General features: G+C 42.1%; 1 protein-coding gene across 1 annotated transcript; it reads left to right on the top strand.

Moving 5' to 3' along the window:
* Positions 1-302: 302 nt before the first annotated feature.
* Positions 303-19,653, top strand: hsd17b3 (hydroxysteroid (17-beta) dehydrogenase 3). Its single transcript, XM_034169472.1, is given in 12 exon segments — positions 303-453; positions 5,241-5,287; positions 5,449-5,524; positions 13,779-13,886; positions 14,001-14,068; positions 15,731-15,748; positions 15,750-15,770; positions 15,861-15,918; positions 16,051-16,127; positions 16,216-16,281; positions 19,055-19,204; positions 19,289-19,653. Coding segments are annotated over 12 exon segments (954 nt in total). The 3' UTR covers positions 19,403-19,653.
* The last annotated feature ends 203 nt before the right edge of the window (positions 19,654-19,856 follow it).

Raw genomic sequence — 19,856 nt, 5'->3', positions numbered from 1 at the left:
GTTTTGTGAATGTGCTTGAAAACTGGGTTTTGTGTTCACAGATTAGAGAAAAGAAGAGCAGCTTTAGAGAAATGTGTCTTAGCAATTGAGAAAAACTGTAATTCTGGAAATACAGGGATGACTAGTATCCATGTGCATACATGCTTATGCGTGTGTGTGTGTGTGTGCGTGCGTGTGTGTGGATGAAATGGGAGTGGCCTTTGACAGGGTTATTCCTTTTTGACTATTCGGCTTCAGACAGAACTGAAATCTTTCTGAATTAAACACATCAAGGCTCACAGCAGAGTGTGATTTTGGACCAGATGGATTTGATGGAATTATTTTTCATTTCTCTCGGTTCTGCGGTTGCAGTCTTCTATGGAGTAAAACTTCTGCTCTTCTGTAGGATGCTTTTTCCAAAAGTGTGCTTTCCAGTGCCTGACACCTTCTTCACATCCTTGGGAGAGTGGGCAGGTGAGCGCTCTCCCTCAATGTGCAGCTTTTTTAAACTCAGAAAATACTGCATCTGAATCACATTTCAAAGCACAGCATTCATGTCTTCATAATGCATGTCTACTCACAAGGGTAAAGGTATGCATATGCAAATAAATAGCACAATTATTAAATTACCTTAAATAGCTGGTTGGAAGTTAATGAGACTGTTAAACTATAATTTCTGCAACTTTTACCAGTCCTCAGTTTGTGCTTTGGTGATTGCAAATGCGATCATTTCTGGCACATCATTAGAAATGTGATCAGACCTGCAGAGCAGCTGCTTCAGTTGAGCGATACAATTATTTTAAAATCTATAATCAGCCATCACTTCACGGGTAGCCTTTTTTCAGACCTGCTGTCGGAAGTACTTGTTTGTGTGTGTGAGAGAGAGAGAAAGAGAGAGAGAGCGAGAGACAGCAATCATTTGGGAACCACTAAAAATTTGAACACTGAATCTATGTATATGTTGGCATATCTAAATTCTGGGTGCCAGCGATCACTTTAGTATTTCTTCTGTTTTTCTTGTTGCTTAATGCTGACAAATTATACTGTATTTGTTGTCTTTCCAATGTCCGATTCTGTTTTTTTCTCTCTGTTTGAGGTGCAGCTCCATCCAGAAATGGGTGTGATGTCTGTTTCTGAAACCCTCCTGTCCTGTGTACTGGCAACATTTCCTGTATATTCGGTTTGTGAATTGTTTTGTAATTTGTGTCTGTAGCATGGCCCAAGCAGAGGGTCACCCCTTTGAGTCTGGTCTGCTTGAGGTTTCTTCCTCAGAGGGAGTTTTTCCTTACCACTCTCGCCTGTGTACTTGCTTTGGGGGTTGGTAAGGTTAGATCTTACTTGTGTGAAGCAACTTGAGGCAACTTTGTTGTGATTTGGTGCTATAAAAATGAAATTAATTGAACAAAAAATTAAATTGAAATTGAAAATAGCATTTCAGATGGATTTCCAAATGAAGGTCACTGGTTAAGGTCGAAGAGGTCTAGGTTCCTGTGGTCAGTACAGTTTTTGAGTAAGCTCTCAAAGGTTAGTGGGTGTCCTAAAGTCAGATATTAAAGTTTGCTGATGAAAATATCCAATAGACACTGAGGCTATCCCACCATTCATCAATGACTTAATAAATAAATACACAAATCCAGGTCTCTAAGAAATGATACGTTTACAAGCCTGTATTTTGACCATAACTTCTGCATCACTGCTTTAATGTCATCACACCTAAGGGCAACATAAGGGCACATAATAGTTGTAATCCTTCATTATACTCAGTCAAGTCAGGCACTAAGCGTTAAGAAGCTAAATCTGTTTAAAGGTAGGAAAGACTGTGCAATTACATATGTACAAAGCAGATGAGGTAAACCAGAGCTATTGATATTTAAATCAAATATTAACTCTGAACCCTGCAACTTGTTGCAGTGCTCATGAGCCTGCTGACAGCAGTGCTTAAGTGAGCAGGTATTTAAAAGTTCTAATCTTTCAATGATCCTCAGAAAGGTTGTATCATGTAACATATGTCATTTGGTGAACAGAGCAGATTTGGACACCTCAGAACTTTTTAATTATTTGGAAACCTTCCAATACAAATGTCATAGCAGTTTCATCATCTTATTTGATCTACTTAACCATATGCTATGAAGGTTTACCGAGTATCCAACAGGGCTGAACGAAGCCTCCAGAAAAAGTGCAAAATGCTGAGGTAATATTTTCTCTCTTCACAAAGTACTATTTTCATTCCATTTCAGGACAGCGGACACACAGGAATCAGAACAGTATGTTCTAGGGTGGACAAAACCTTTCATTCTGCTTTCATATCTCTCTAACAAGTTAGTTTTAAGTGGCCGAAGATGTTCTACTTATATGTGGGTTGTGAGGACAAGATGTGTAGGAACTGAGTGAAAGCAGAATTGTATATCATGAAGATTATTTTCATTAGATCTCAAACCAGTACTGATGCTAAGGGTCATACCTTAACAATCTATACAGTAAATGCGTTTGGGCGTGTCCAACTTCACTTTGCTATGTACAAAGAATGTAATCTGAACACAATGTGCAGGACTCAAAGGTATTCTGTTTAGTAATTTATCTTGGGTGTGTTTTCGGCAAAACAGGACTTATAACGACCTCTTATTGCTTTTTAGAGCCATGTTTAACCATGTTAGTCCCATTGAGATCGAGACCTCTTTTGCAAGGGAGACCTGGGCAATTATAAAGTTTCTAATTCACCTAACTTGCATGTCTTGAAATGTGGAAGGAAACTGGAGCACCTGGAGGAAACCCACGCAAACACAGGGAGAACATGCAAACTCCACCCGGAAAAGCCACGGGTGGGAATTGAACCCATGACCTTCTTGCTGTGAGGCAACAGTGCTAACCACTAAGTCACAGTGCTGCATTGCTAAGTGAAGTAATTTTTCGTGAGGAAGAATGGATCATGTGTGAGCAAATCAGTTATGGGAGCAGCAGTCATCCACCAAAGCTCCCTGAGGTGAAGCAGTTGAGCAGCTCATTCCTGTAACACCTCCTCCTGATCTTCCTCTGACCATCTGATCTCCTCCATATGAAATACACGGCATACATCCCCTGCCACTGATGAGCAGGCTTACCTGAAATTACAAATCAAACAAAAAATATTTTTAATGCTATTCAGTTTGTTAGCACTGTTGCCTCAGTGAGACAGTCTGGGGTTCATTTCCAACCTGGTCCTTTCTGTGTGGAGTTTGCATATTCTCCCTGTGTTTGCATCAGATCCCTCTGGGTGGTCCAATTTTTTCCCACTTCCAAAGACATGCAGGTTAGGTGAACTGATGATCCAACTTGCCTGTGGTGTGAATGGGAGTGTGAATCTGGTTCATTTGTCTATATGTGCCTGCAATAGACTGGAGGCCTGTCTGGGTGTACAATCCCTTTCAGTTAATAGCCACTGGGATAGACTCAACTCCCATGACCCTTAAATGTAGTGAATGGGTTCAGAAAATGGATGGATATTCAGCTGGTGGGTCAATGAAAATGAATTTAAGAATATTAAGCAAAAGACCACCCCCTCTCCCCATTCACAAATCATTACAGAGCAAGTAGCTCAGTGGGAAGGAGTTGGCCTGCCAATATGCAGACTCTGAGTTTGAATCCTACTCATGATACCTATCTCTATTCTTGGAGAAGGCAGATAATCCGCTTTCATTTGTCCTCAAAATTCTACTCACAACACACCATAATGACAACATGAAACATGTTCATTTGAAATGTTTGCAAATTCATTTAAAAAATCACATGCACATAAGTGTTCACACCTTTTGCTCAGTACTTTGTTGATACAACTTTGGCAGCAATTACAGCTCAAGTCTTCTTGAATATGATGCCACAAGCTTGGCGTACCTATCTTTGTGCATGTTTGCCCATTCCTTGTTGCAGCACCTATCAAGCTCCATTAGGCTGGATGAGGAAGCATCGGTGCACAGCCATTTTCAAGATTTCTCTTGCGATCTTTCAATCAGATTCAGGTCTGGGCTCTGGCTGGGGCACTCAATACATTCACAGTTGTCCTGAAGCCACATCTTTGATATCTTGGCTATGTGCTTAAGGTCATTGTCCTGCTGAAAGATGATCCGTCGCGCCAGTCTGAGGTCAAGAGCGCTCTGGAGCAGGTTTTCATCCTAGTCTAGTCTTTCATTTCCTGCCGCTGAAAACATCCCCCAGCATTGATGCTGCCACCACCATGCTTCATTGTAGGGATGGTGCCTGGTTTCCTCAAACAAGATACCTGGACTTCATGCCAAAGAGTTCTGTCTTTGTTTCATCAGACCAGAGAATTTGTTTCTCATAGCTGAGAGTCCTTCAGGTGTCTTTGGCAAACTCCAGATGGGCTTGCCATGTGCCTTTTACTAAGAGTGGCTTCCATTCTGGCCACTCTACCATACAAGTCTGATTGGGTGGAAGGCTGTTAACCTACAAAAGTGGAAAAAGTGAAGCGCTGTGAATACTTTCTGGAATGCAGTGTATATTTATTCCAGTGATGATGTCAAAATGAGTCTGACAAAACAAAGGTCGAGTCCAGTAGTACACACTGAAGTAAACACAGCAAACCACTGGGGCATACACAAGGGATGAGGTGGGAAACCACCGGGGGGGCAACATAGGATACAAACAGGAAACACACCAAGGTTCACCAGCAAATCAAAGGGGCAGAGGGAAGGAACATCAGTACTGTGGGGAATAATACAAATTGAAAACCCCCTCACACTAATTAAACTGGATGAGACGTGGAGAGACTGAAATAACAATGCACCTGAGGACACCAGAGAGAGCCAGAGAACAGAGAGAGAGAGAAAGAGAGAGAGAGAGAGAGGTCTAGCTTTGAAATTTAAGGCCAAAATCTGCTGTCAAGTATTGGAGTAGTTTAACCGCCTGAACCCCTGATATTTTTCAGCATAAACTGTTTCATGGAGAAAAGAGAAACGTGTGGTAATTTGAAAGGAAGAAGGCTTGCCTTTGTGATATTTGCAATCTGCAGCATATGTGGGAAGGAGAGGGCTGAGCATGCCGAGTTAGGCAGTTCCTGCTGTGTGTTAGTGAATTCTTTATCAGAGCTGTGGAACATGCTGTATTAGTACAGTCTGTTAGAACATAACAGTGCAAGCAAACAAAAAAAAGCTTTGGATTTTGTCTATCTGCAAGCAAGACAGCATTGACTCAGCACCCCCGGTGTTTAGAATAGGCACTGCAGCAACATATGAGAACTAATTATTTATTTCTTGCACATTCTGTTTCAGTGGTGACTGGCGCATCAGAGGGCATTGGACGGGCATATGCATTTGAGGTATTTTAATACATTGATATCAAAACTGGTTTTTGCATGCATTTCATCATCAGTGCATCTACAGAATGAAACAAAAAACACACCATAATAAAATGTTCTGTCATTTTTCTGAGACGTTTTCCCCTGTACTGACCACCACTGTACATTATTGTTTCCTTCAGCTGGCTGCAAAAGGGATGAATGTGGTGATTATGAGCAGAACTAAAAAGACACTGGATCATGTGGCCAAGCAGATAGGTGAAAAATAGATTTTACCAATCCTTCTATTAAACCATGCTTCATTAACAGTGGTGGGCAGAGTTCAGCTAATTAGCTAACAGCGAAGCTAAAATTTTCATGACTAGAGTATCTGTTCAGCTAACTAAAAAAAAAAACAAAACATTAGCAGACTAATTAGCTTTCACAAAATTTAGGGCCCCTTCACACATAACACAACGTTGGACGAAAGAAACAGAAACCGGAAGAAAATCTGCCAACAAAAAACGAAATGTGGAACTGCAAAACATTCCACCTGCTGTCGGGAGGGATGAACTGTCAGCCAGACATGCACGATACTGCGGCGATGGTTCCGTGTTTGCGTGCACGAACACAGTGCAAGCATGTGGAAAGTCGCAGACACAGCAGTGGAGCAAAAAAATTAAAAACCACCACAATTTATATTACTTAATTCCTGTTCTAAAAACAAGGTTGGGTAGGATTACTTTGACAGAATACATGTGGATTATATGTACATATGTATGTACATACATTTGGATTACTTGTAATCTGATTACTTTTGGATTACATTTCAAAGTAATCCTACCCAACCTTGTCTAAAGAGTGGATTTAGCTTCCACCTAGATGTACACCAGGAAGTAATGAAATGACGTGGATTAATGATCTCCCTTTTATGTTTTACATGAATTACCTGTTGCGCTCGTCTCATGAAGAGCCGGCTGGCTCCCGTCTAATGAAGATCCGGGCTCTTGTGTCGTGAACACATCAGCCGGCATGGCGTGCCCAGCGCGCAGTGATCCGCTGAAAATGTGGTATGCATTTTAATTATTACAATGCGGGGAAATCCCACAGATACAGGTGCTTCGCAGGGGCATCCTGTGAGGTGATTTCCTGCATGACGCAATATTCACCAGTGTTGTGGTGCGCTGATGACACACTCCACAACCCATGTGTGTTGTGGGGGGGGGGGGGGGGGGGGTGACGACGATAATGACGCCACACTCCACAAGCCATTTGTGTGTGTGTGTGTGGGGGGGGTTGGCACAGTCACGCCCATGTGTCTTATAGGTTACGCCACACTCGTGTTGCACTTAAACATTTTTCACAAACAGCTCAAATGTGATCACCTGCTCTCTACTCTCATGGTGGGTGCACGAATAGCCCGCCTTTTCTAAGTGTCCATTGAGTGGTGTTGGATGTTCATGTGCGACACCGGGAATTTGGCCTACACCTGCTGAGAGAGGGGTCGAATGGGCACTCGCTGCCTTTCAGCCGCTGCTGTGCATGAATGTTTGTGGCAACAGCTGTACGAGGCATGGGCGCAATTTGGTGAGGGATAGGGGGGACATGTCCCCCCCCACCTTTTCAACCAGGGGGGACAGAATATGGTATGTTCCCCCCACCTTCTGACATATATGTGTGTACTTGAAACATGCTATGCCAGTCTTATGTGCAAAACCATGTCAGAATAGTATCTTTGTTTCTGCAAGTTTGTATTTTTAGCAGCATTGACTTGTTTACAACACCTGTTTCTTGTTTGTCACATTCTGAATTTTCTGGGACTGCATTTACCGAGATTTGAAACCAAAAATAGTTGCCTCTAGGGACTAGTGTCTACACGTATCAATGGACCATATGCTAATTTACTAAATTCTGAAAGTTAGAAAAGGAAATCAGAAAATCTTTCTGGGACCTCAGAAAGCTCATCTGCAATTATTGCTTGATCTCCTAAATCAGTCTATGCAAGTGAAATTATGTTCAGTATGAGTGTTGTCATTAGTGCCACTTCGAAAATTAAATTCATGATAAGTAATTTATCCTAAACTTATGATCTGTTGTTTTTTCAAACTTATGCAAAAACAAATCTTGAGAAAAAAATACAGTATGCGATAGTTAATAATTATTAAGAGCCTGTTCTTTCATATTTTTGAATACATTTCACCACATTGCAGTTGTTTTTTTAATGAGAACTCAACCTATCATTCTTTTTGAGTTCTACACATGTGGTGATACCTTATTTCCACCAGGATGTTAATAAAATCAATGCTGGCTATTCTCAGAATAAAGTACTTATATCCACAGTTTCAAATTGCATAAGTCAAATGGTGTCCACTTTATGGTCTTGTCAAAATATTAAAATTACTGTTCTGGATGATCAGAATGCATCTGAGCTTATCTAGAAACCGTTGGCTTGTGGGGGCCTAAAGCGGCCCCCAGACCCCCGGCCTATGGGCTTCGGCCCTGCGGGCCTCGCACTTTATCCCCCCCAATTTCTAGTTCTAAATTGCACCCTTGGTACAAGGTGTTTGAGGTAGCTCCAGTTTTAATGAGTGGCATGCAATTCCTCCTTTTGTGCGCCAGTCGGCTTCAATCATGTTATGTGTGAAGGGGCCCTTAGTTCCGCTAACTTTAAGTCTTCTACCTTTAAAAATAATAACAATAATTTAGCTGTCAGGAATGTTTGCAAACCCTAGAAATCATGTTGTTCCTATAGGAGCTATACACTAATCCAACAGCTAAATCAACACATCACACAATGGCAGCAATCATCACCTCAAGCAGATGGAGGAGCAGGAGTGCAAGCCAGATTATTTAGTAACAAGTGTGTTGCCCGTGGGGGATCCACAGACTCTAGATTGGGTAGATTAGGTAGCTGACATTTCTCAAGGGCCGTAAAAAAAATGAAGCAAAGCTTGTATAATGAGTTGGAATGGTGTGTGAGTCCAGAATGTTTTTTTTAGAACATTAGACCTCAACAGTTTTTAGAAGAGGAACTGAACCCTTTTATTTCCTGTTAATTATGTCATTTTTTATGTTCATTTACTGTCTTAATGTATTTATATATTGCTTAAGTTCTTGTTATCATATACACACTGTTATTATTATCATTATTATTATTTTATTTAATTATTACTTCTACTTTGTCATTTGATTTTTAAACGAACCACAATGGAAATAAGTGTTTTCACTTTCTTATGTCATCCATGTATTTTGAACATATTTACAATTATATTATGTACTTACATTGAACTTACTAAATAAAATTACACACGCATGCATGCATGCTTTTAATATAAAGATGATTTACCACCCCCCTGCTGGAATGGCATGTGAGTCCAGAATGTAGTTAGCAATGTTAGCTAATATCCATAGCTTCTCCAAAAACATTAATCCTACCAGCGTTGCATTTTGGCGGCATTCATCCTTGAACCAAAAGACATAAGCATACCAAACAGCAAATGTCAGGTCTCCCCAGTTTCTCTGTGATCGCAGTCATACTCACGCATGCATACACATACACAGAGGCCACTTGGCTATTATTAGTAATTAATCATTCATTCATTTTCTATACCTGCTTATTCCATTGAAAGGTCATAGGGGAGCGGGAGCCTATCCCGGCAGTCAATGGGCAAGAGGCAGGGTTTACCCTGGACAGAATGCCAATCTATCACAGGGCCACATGTGGACATGCGGCAACCTGATGGGCTTACACACTGCAAGCTTTGATGGCATTAGACACGTCATGGATCACTCTAAAAAGCATTATTTTCAATGAGACGCTAAGCGACACTTCGCTGTCGTTCACTTGTCGTCAAGCTGCCATTGTCAAAGTTCAACCAAATCCAACTTTCGCTGCTGTGTTCTGTGACGTAGCTTTGTGCTGTCCAGTAGAAACTAGGCATCAGGCCAAAACACGGAAGACTGCAGTGCAAAAACACGTCACAGAACTGCTCATTTATACACAGCAGTTTTCTGAAGAAAATCCTTGCAAATGTTTTATTTTATTTTACCTCAGAATGAATTTCTGATTACTGAAAAAAAGGTTTCTTACATTACAACACTTGTAATAAAATAGTAAAAAAAAAAAAAAAAAGATTCTTTTGAAACCTGTAAATTAAAACCATACTTACCTGTTATTTCAGATGAGATGATTTCTTGATTAACATAAAGAACCTTGGACATTTATTTGTAGACAAATAAAATAGTATGGAAATTAATGTGTACAATTTTAAGTCTGGTAGATTACTATCTGTATTTCAACCAGAAAAGACACACTGTAAATAAATACAAATGTTTATTATAAATGCAACAGGAGATTATTTAACAATGACTGTGGTGTGATTGTAAAGTAGAATTTCTTAATATGACATAAACCTCATGATGAAATCATTTTTTAATTGAGTCATTTCAACTTGTAATTACACCAGAATATGCGATTGCCTTTAACGTTGTGATCAGGACAAAGTAATTTCTAAAATATGAATTTCACCAGTGATTGTGAATGTTTTAAAACTGTGGGCAGTAGGGGCAGGGCTTCTACCTGTGCAAATGTCTTTTGACTAAACTTTGACTTCATGGACATGTTTATTGATCCATTCATTTAATGATAAAATATAAAATGAAACAGCTTTTTAAAAAATTATAAAATAGTTGCCAGTGGCAGTGATCCAGATCTGGATCAAGATTTCACTTTCTATAGGCCTTGAAGAATTATGCCAAAACTACTTCACAAATTCTCACCAAGTTTGCAACACAGATAAATATTAGGGCATGGAAGCCTCCACTGAATTTTGGAGGTGATCCAGATCCGGATTCTTGCTCGGGATTTGTTGGGAGTGATCCAGATCAAGATGCAGGTTCTGCAGCAGAAAGATACGACATCACCGTGTAACACCAAAATCAGGAAGACACTATTTTGTTTCAGCTTGTGAATTACATATCACATTGCAACATCTTGATCAGTCAGACCATTCTGGATCAGTATGCATTATTATGCACATTGTCATGGGCCTGCAGGGGCGGGGTCATGTTTGATTGGGGCTCCTATGTAAGCAGGGCTCCAGCAACACACTTTCTCTCTACTTGCTCCTACAGGTAACATCTTTTGGTTGGTTTGGTTAGGTTTTGGTTTTACATTCAGTCATACGTATCTGGCTTATAGTTAGGGCTGGATCGGGTGACCCTGGACCATCCCTTGGTTATGTTGCTTTAGACGTAGACTGTGGGGGGGTTCCCATGATGCACTGTTTCTTTCTCTTTTTGCTCCGTATGCATCACTCTGCATTTAATCATTAGTGATCGATCTCTGCCCCCCTTCTCGGCATGTCTTTTTCCTGGTTCTTTCCCTCCAGCACAACCAGTCTCAGCAGAAGACTGCCCCTCCCTGAGCCTGGTTCTGCTGGAGGTTTCTTCCTGTTAAAAGGGAGTTTTTCCTTCCCACTGTGGCCAAGTGCTTGCTCATAGGGGGTCGTTTTGACCGTTGGGGTTTTTCATAATTATTGTATGGCCTTGCCTTACAATATGGAGCGCCTTGGGGCAACTGTTTGTTGTGATTTGGCGCTATATAAGAAAAAAGTTGATTGATTGATTCATCTGCACATACATGTTCACACATCCATGCACTGCATACAGTTTATATATTTGACATACCACACCCCATTGTCCTTTTTATTTAAAGTTAATTATTATTTCCAATTAACTAATTTTGATTGGCCTAAACCTTGTCTCCCCTCACTTGTTTGTTGCAAGCTAGGAGCTGGCTTGTGACAAATGGGGGCTCGTCCTAATTGGCTTGTTAAATTTCAGTTGGTTACATTTGGTTAAATTTGGTTGAGTTTTGCCAGGGCTGCCCTTTGTCACTGGTTCTGTTCATCGCCTTTATGGATAGAATTTCTAGGCGCAGCCAGGGTGTGGAGGGGGTCCGGTTTGGGAACCACAGAATCTCATCTCTACTGTTTGCGGATGATGTGGTTCTGTTGGCTTCGTCAAACCAGGACCTTCATTGTGCACTGGGGCAGTTTGCAGCCGAGTGTGAATGAGGATCAGCACCTCCAAATCAGAGCCCATGGTTCTCCACCGGAAAAAGGTGCTTTGCCCTCTTCAGGTCGGTGGAGTGTCCTTGCCTCAAGTGGAGGAGTTTAAGTATCTCGGGGTCTTGTTCACGAGTGAGGAATGGATGGAGCGTGAGATCGACAGATGGAACGGTGCAGCGTCTGCAGTGATGCGGTCGCTGTATCGGACCATCGTGGTGACCAGAGAGCTGAGCACGGGGCAAAGCTCTCGATTTACAGATCGATCTACGTTCTGACCCTCACCTATGGTCATGAGATTTGGCTCATGGTCGAAAGAACAAGATCACGAGTACAAGCAGCCGAGATGAGTTTCCTCCGCAGGGTGGCTGAGCGCTCCCTTAGAGATAGGGTGAGGAGCTCGGTCACTTGGGAGGAGCTCGGAGTCGAGCCGCTACTCCTCCATGTCGAAAGGAGCCAGCTGAGGTGGCTCGGGCATCTTTTTCGGATGCCCTCTGGACGCCTCACTAGAGAGGTGTTCCGGGCACGTCCCATCGGGAGGAGGCCCCAGGGAAGACCCAGGACACGCTGGAGGGACTACATCTCTCAGCTGGCTTGAGAATGCCTCGGGGTTCCCCCGGAGGAGCTGGGGGACGTGTGTGCAGATCGGGAGGTCTGGGCAGCTTTGTTTGAGCTGCTGCCCCCGCGACCCAACCTCGGATAAGCGGAAGAAAATGGACGGATGGTTGAGTTTGCCGATTTTGTTGAAGGGATGTTTGGTTAGGCCATTATTTGGTGGGCAGCAGTAGAGCATTTGTTTCCTTTTTGGTTAGCTTTTGCTAATTTGATTCATCTCTCACCTTGGGCCTTTTTGGGTTTGTGTCCAGGTGGGAGTCCTCCCCTTTTGAGGCTTATCAGCGAGTTTCCATATTAGACTCATGGTGTTTTTGTTTTAGGCGGCAGTGAACATGGGTGGACATTCCCCTTCTCTTTTTGCCAACACTGGCTTGGGAGCACCTCCACAGTTGTTGAAGGTGGCCAGGTTTTGGTTACTTTTTCATGCTACTGGTTTCGTGTGCATAATACACCACCATATGTGACTGCAGGAAGACTAGGGTGCAGTTAGTTAGCTGTTTTTGAGAACAGTGGGGAGTGTCTCCTGTCCTAAACCCAGATTGGCAGCAGGTAAGCTACTTTTGGTGTTTGGCTGTTAAAGTCTGTTGAGATTCCAGGCGGTGAGAGGATGGTAGGCGTCTGTCAAGATTCCGGCGGTGAGAGGATGGTCGGTGTCTTTTGAAATTCCAGCGGTGAGAGGACGGTAGGCATCTGTCGAGATTCCGTCGGTGAGAGGACAGTTGGTGTCTGTGTTTACCTGTTGGAAATCTGGTCTGGGCCAGGCTAATGGTTAACTTGGCAAAGTGTGAGTTTGCTAAAGCCACTGTGACTTACTTTGGAACAGTTGTTGGTCAGGGATTGTGCGTCCTGTGGAAGCAAAAATGGAGGCTGTGAAGCAGTTTCTGCAGCCAACCACAAAAAAAGAAGTGATGTGCTTCCTGGGAATGGCGGGGTACTATCGTGCTTTTTGTAAACACTTCTTGGTAGTGGTGTCTGGTCGGGACACCACAACCTGTTGAAAGCCAAGGTTGAGTTTGTTTGGTCCACCCAGTGTAACGAGGCATTTGAAGTGGTAAAAGCTCTTTTGTGTTTAGCTCCTGTGTTGGTAGCACCACGGGTTGGGTGACCCTTTAAATTATAGGTAGATGCTAGTCAGATAGGAGCCAGAGCTGTATTAGTGTAGGACGCATTAGGTTTCATTTGGGTTGAGGTCTATGTGGCTCTGGACAGATGCTTTGTCCTGTGCTTCTGTGCCTCTGGGTCTCCGGGACGGTGGTCCACTCTCTCCCACTCTTAAACTGCTTGCTGAATGGGCTGGGGGGGTACAGGGGGCACAAGGTCAACTTTTTGAGAGGGGTGACGGGCGGTTTTTGGGGAATTTTTAATTGGGCCATGAGGTTTGTGGAGCCGAGGGTGGGACCCTTGTTTTAAGGGGAGAGGTGTCATGGTCCTGCAGGGGCGGGTCCTCCTGCAGGCAGAGGCGGGGCAATGTTTGATTGGAGTCACCTGGGGCTCCTTTATAAGTAGGGCTCCAGCAACACACTTTCTCTCTGCTGGCCCACAGGTAACATCTTTTGGTTGTGTGGTTAGGTTTTGGTTTTACATTCAGTCATACGTCCATGCACTGCATACAGTTTACATAGTTGACATATCACACCCCATTATTTCCAATAAACTTCTTTTGATTGGCCTAAACCTTGTCCCCCCTCATTTGTTTGTTGCAAGCTAGGATGGCTTTTGACAATATTATTATATTATGAAATCTAACTTTTGGGTTAACTGTACCCACCACTGTTTATTACAGCTAATGCGATGCTGTTTGTCATGTGTAAGAGTGCATGCTGCATCCTGCTCTTTAATATATTTCATAGGTGACACTACGGGGCAGAGGGTAAGAGTGATCGTGGCAGATTTCACAACAGAAAATATCTTCGGTGAAATTGAGGAGCAGCTTCAGGATTTGAACATTGGTGTTCTTGGTTTGTTATGTTTACATTCCTCATCTAATTAATGTTTCAGTGAACATTTCTTAGCCTGCAGCTTTCCTGTTGCAATCAGTGAAAATTGAAAATTGTTTTTTTCTTCTGCTGCAGTCAATAATGTTGGTATTCTGCCCAGCTTCATCCCCAATGCATTCCTTGAGTGTTCTGATCTGGAGCAGGTCAGCACAGCCTCAGCAGTTAACACTTAACTGTGTGAGCAAACTTAACCACACACAAGCCCGACAATTTTATGTCACTGATAAAACACATTTAGAATAATGTGGTGACCCAGTGGAACAAAAACTACAACTTCACATTAGGTGTCATTGTCCATGTGCACGTTGAGTGAGCTTTGAAGCATATGAGCCGATAACAGTCTATAACACTTCTGAAATTATCCTCACAGCTTTATTTGGGGGGGGGGGGGGGGGGGGCTTTACATGCTCAGTTTGCTTGCAAAACAAAAGGTTCCTAGTTCAAAACCAGTGGTGCACTATTCTCCATGTACATTTAGATTTGGGTCAAGATGAGTATGCAGTGTAAAACGTGTGCCAAATCAAGACCCAGACGGACCCGGCGCCACGAGGGGGCGTTTGGGTCGACGCCCCCTCACGTCATCAACCTCGCCCCCTCAGATATGAGAGTTATCAAAAATAAAAATAAAAAAGAAAGAAAAAGAAATACTGGAAAATATAGCGCCTCGCAGTTTCGCTGTTTTTTTAGTCCAATTTTGCATGCTTTTTTTTTTTTTTTTTTTTTTTTTTTTTTTTAACAGCGCATCAAGCAGGCCGGTGTTCTGTTGAGATGACGGGACACCTGTTGCAGCACCGTAAAGGGAGAGTACGCGCATTGTGTTCAGCGTGTCTGTTTATAAGAATCTTCTCACCCAGAAGAAAAAAGAGCGCCAACAACTACCCATAACTGTGTTCTTCACTCGGAAAAAGACACCTGCAGTGAGGTGTGAGTGGAAAAACGCGCGACAGTGGCGCGGTGCCAGGATGAAGAGGCGCGATCAGAGGAACTGGTGAAATAATGGTCAGTCACTATTAATAATTCTTATGTGTCCCTAACCCTCGTAGGTTGATCGTTAAAATTATATTCGTTAGTCTAAAAGCCATCATAATTATTTATAGGAAAACGTTCTATTTTTATTTCTCAAACAAATGTTTGGGCCTGAAAACAGGTTGGTCTTATTTTTCTACTAAGGTTTGAACTTTGAGAGTGTTTACATACGAGAGAAAAGTGAGAAAATGTTAATGCCTGTTTGAGAAAAGTGTATAGTGGTAGTGAGGGGTTTTACAACCATAAAATGTCTAATAATTGTAAAAATAACACCTGACTACTTCACGGATTTCGCCTATTGCGGGCTATTTTTAGAACGTAACTCCCGCGATAAACGAGGGACCACTGTACATCTACATGAAAGGTTTATGTGGGTTAATCTACTGTCTCGTTCGTTCTCATATCAGTTGTTGGTTTGGTTTTGTGGTATGCAGGAGATCACTTGACCGAGGGTCTATACGTTCAAATAATAATTAAAAAATACTGTCATCACTCTTTACTCTCAGTCAGTCTCTTACAACGGTGTAGCTTAAATACATGAGGTTCTAGGAGCGCACCCAATTCATTACGCACGCTCAGAAGCAGGTACCCTCCGGTCCGCATTTTTTTGTGGGGGGGGCGCCCCCGCCCCCTGTGATAAACTCATCGCAGTGTTGAACTAACTATTCAGATCTCTTCTCCCTGTTATAAGCAAACTGTTAATATCACTTATGCATCAGTGACAAAGTTATCTGACCGGATTTGTGCTCTTTTTTGTATTTTGGTCTTCATGTTTGCAGACAATTACAAAGACCATTAAACTGCAATGTGAAAACAATGGTTCAAAGTAAGTACTTTCTGTCACTTTTTGAACTGAAATGAACTCTAAGGTTATGTGAAGCTTTATTTATTGTTTGTTTATTTACACAGATGTGCAAAATAAACCTTCCAGGCATGGAGAGCAGGTTTTGCTCACTGAGTGGAAAATGTAACTGGGAAACTAAAAGATGCGGACTAGTAAAGTTAAGAGAACACTCTTATTTTTCTTTCTTGCTCTGTGTGTGTGTGTGGTGTGTGTGTGTTCGCGCGCGCACATGCACTGTTTCTCTGCAGGGGGAAGGGGTGATTATAAATGTTTCTTCCGGAGTTGCCTCCGTTCCCTTTCCCTTGTACACTTTGTATGCTGCACAAAGGTGAGCAGATCCAGCTCCTCTAACTCAGCACCAATACAATCAGTGTATGAATGTGTGTGTGCTCATGTGTTCATTGTCTTGCACTTATCTAGGTATTTGTTGAAAGATTTTCACAAGGTCTTCAAGCTGAATATAAAGAAAAGGGGATTATTATACAGGTACTTTGTTCTTGTGAAAATCATTCTCAGACATCTTTCAGCCAGACGGAAAAGACGTTTATGGAGTCAAAGGCTATTTTATTTACAGAATTCTATATTTAAAAAGGCCAAGAGCCAAAAGGCGAAGCTCTCGATCTACTGGTCAATCTTCGGTCCTACTCTCTCCTATGGTCATGAGGGTTGGGTCATGACTGAAATAACTAGATTGCGGATACAAGCGGCCGAAATGGGCTTCCTCAGGAGGGTGGCTGGTGTCTCCCTTAGAGATAAGGTGAGAAGCTCCGTCATCCGTGGGGAGCTCAGAGTAGAGCCGCTGCTCCTTCGTGTTGAAAGGAGCCAGCTGAGGTGGTTCGGGCATCTGGTAAGGATGCCCCTGGGCGACTCCCTAGGGAGTTGTTCCAGGCATGTCCATCTGGGAGGAGACCACGGGGAAGACCCAGGACTCAGTGGAGAGATTATATCTCCACACTGGCCTGGGAATGCCTCAGGATCCCCCAGTCAGAGGTGGTCAATGTGGCCCGGGAAGGGAAAGTCTGGGGTCCCCTGCTGGAGCTGTTGCCCCCGCAACCCGATCCTGGATAAGCGGTTGAAGATGAGTGAGTGATGAATGTATATTTAAAGTATTTTAAGCAGGGGCAGGTAATCCCAGCTCCTGTCAGTAAAGATTATAACACATATTTGTTCCATCCACTCACAGCTGATTCTAACTGCTGTATTCCCGTGTCTGAGGGCTCAGTGCCGAGCGTTAGCCCATCCCCCTTTTTGAAGAAAGCTGGTTCAACGCCCATCCAAATTAAATAATTTTTTTTAAATTAAAGTTTATTAAACACCCTCCTGAAATAAATTAATTCCATGACCCCCAGCATATTGTAAAACACCTTCCCCTAACCATAATCTAACCCTCTCTCTTCCCCTAACCCTAACTATACCCCCCCCCACACACACATTACCCCACATTTCATGCTCACATTACAAAATGCAGTACTTTTCATGAGGGGAGCACGAGGGTGAAAATAAGCTGGAATGCAGCAGTACGCTGTACCCTTGTGGGGAGCTCACCACTCCCCCTTCTGAGCACGTCCCTGTCTTCATTGCGCATGCATCATTTTGGAACTTCAGCAGCAAGTCAGTCATCATTTATCTCACTGACAGATGACTGAAGCTTTTGTACAACAATCATTTCCACATAAATTCAGCAATAATTCATAATAAAAGACGGGGGACCAATCAGAGCACAACACCAGCGTATCTGAGACTGGCTCTCTGATTCAGACTCTCTACCGATCAAAGGGAATAATGTGATTATTAACCATCACATGACAAAGTAAAACCTCTTAAATCATTTTAAAGTCTGTTTTAAGCAGAAATGAGGCGATTATATATATATATATATATATATGTAAATGATAACATTTTACAGACTGTATTGACTTGAGAAAATAATCAGCAGATGAATGATAATGAAAATAACTGTTAGGTGCAGCCTTGGTTCAATTCCTCAGTCCAAAATTATATAAATATATTGACTATTACAGCAACTGTATTCTGCGGTTTTGGTGATTTCTGGCAAAGTGATCAACACATAAGTCAAGACTCAAAGCTGTCGCCCCCCAAGACTCAATGCTCTGCTTAATCTTTTATTGTTCATGGTGGATCTGAGGCACGTTTTCACAAGATTTAACTTCGAAAAACTCTCTTCACAAGCAGTACTCGCTGGAATTGTCAACTGCTATTTCACAGAGTCTGTAGAGCTAAATAAAAACACTTCTTCAGATGACTCAATGAACTGTACTAGCTCTGCTGTATTGGAGGGTCTCTGCATCCCAGTCTGTATTTTCATGTCTTTATTTCGGAGAAATTCTCTCCAAAATAAATCTAAATTTGATGAATACATGAAAATAATCAACAGAATGTGCCGTCTATGGCATGTTGAAGTAGATTTTAGTGTGCTGGACAAACGTTATGATTTCTGACTATCCTACTGTGTCTTTAATATCTTTAATATGATATGAGCGCACGAAGTGTGCAAGCAAAATTTTTTTTTTGAGTGGCACAGTTCCTGCAGTAATCTAACCTTACTTTCACTCCAGTGAGAGCATGAGCTGTAGTTTAATTTACTTTCCGTGATGCCATCAAGAAATGGCACGAGATAGGGTTGGTCTCATCGGACAGAGAATTTATGGATGATGGAGGCCACTGTACTCACTGGGACCTTCAAAGCAGTAGAAATGTTTCTGTACCTTCCCCAGATTTGTGCCTCGAGACAATCCTGTCTCAGAGGTCTACAGACAATTCCTTTGACTTCATGCTTGGTTTGTGCTCTGACATGCATGATCACCTGTGGACCTTATATGTACACAGATGTGTGCCTTTCCAAATCATGTTCAATCAACTGAATTTACCCCAGGTGGACTCCAGTTAAACTGTAGAGACATCTCAAGGGTGATCAGTGGAAACAGGACGCACCCGAGTTCAATTTGAGCTTCATGACAAAAGCTGTGAATACTTATGTACATGTGATTTCTTAGTTTTTTTATTTGTAATAAATCTGCAATAAAAAAAATCATGTGTCATTATGGGGTGTTGTGAGTACAAATTTTGAGGGAAAAATTTCCTCCATTTTGTAATAAGGCTGTAACATAAATTGTAGAAAAAGTGAAGCACTGTGAATACTTTCTGGGATGCACTGTACATACATATTACATGGTATATAGTGTGCGTGTGTACCTGCACATACAGAATGCAAATCGTCCTGCCTTTTTTTTTTCCTCAGGCAGTGGCTCCATTTGGTGTCTCCACTCGGATGACAGCTTTTCACAAAAGAAACATGCTGATCTTGTCACCAGAAGAGTTTGTTCAGAGCTCCCTGCTGTATCTTAGAGCTGGGGACAAAACATATGGCAGTGTCTGTCACACAGTTTTGGTAAGACTGCTGGATAATTTAAATTAATACCAGCTAACACAGTAAGGGAGTAATTTCTGGATGCATGTATTTGTGCTCCTACAGGGCTGGCTGCTACAGTCTATCCCTCTGACGATTCAGCATGCAGACTTTGCCCTCCAGGGCATGCAGGACTTTGTGAAGAAATACACAAAAAGAAAGCCATCAATCTCTACTTAGCAGCGAGTACAACATTTGAACATAGACGTCAATAAATCAGCAAGAATAGCAATGGAAAGATGATTTACTCTCAGATTCCTTGTGAATACAAATATGTAAGTTGTACTTTTCATCTTATTTTACCTTGTGTAACCCATTAAGGCACTGGATTATAGATATAGCAATTTCTTTTGGTTGATATAGTGAATAGCCAACCTTATGGAAAGCATCTTCAGGAATGTTACTTAAAATTTTATTTAATTTTATTTTTGCACAACTCTGTCATTTAGTTGATCACAAGATACAACAAGGATTGTGTCGGTCTTTAGTGATGCAGATGGACCCCCTCCATAGGACTACCTTAGTGTACTTAGTATAAACCATGTTCTTGGTCTCGTGGTTGGTGAGAACAATTGGAGTCCGTCCTTGTTGCTTAAATTGTGTTTCCTAACTTGTACACGCAGTCAACACTCAC

The sequence above is a fragment of the Thalassophryne amazonica genome, chromosome 5 (genome assembly GCF_902500255.1).
Source record: "Thalassophryne amazonica chromosome 5, fThaAma1.1, whole genome shotgun sequence".
In the NCBI taxonomy this organism is placed as follows: domain Eukaryota; kingdom Metazoa; phylum Chordata; class Actinopteri; order Batrachoidiformes; family Batrachoididae; genus Thalassophryne; species Thalassophryne amazonica.
The sequence above is the reverse complement of the archived record's forward strand: the minus strand, read 5'-3'. Positions and strand labels throughout refer to the sequence as shown.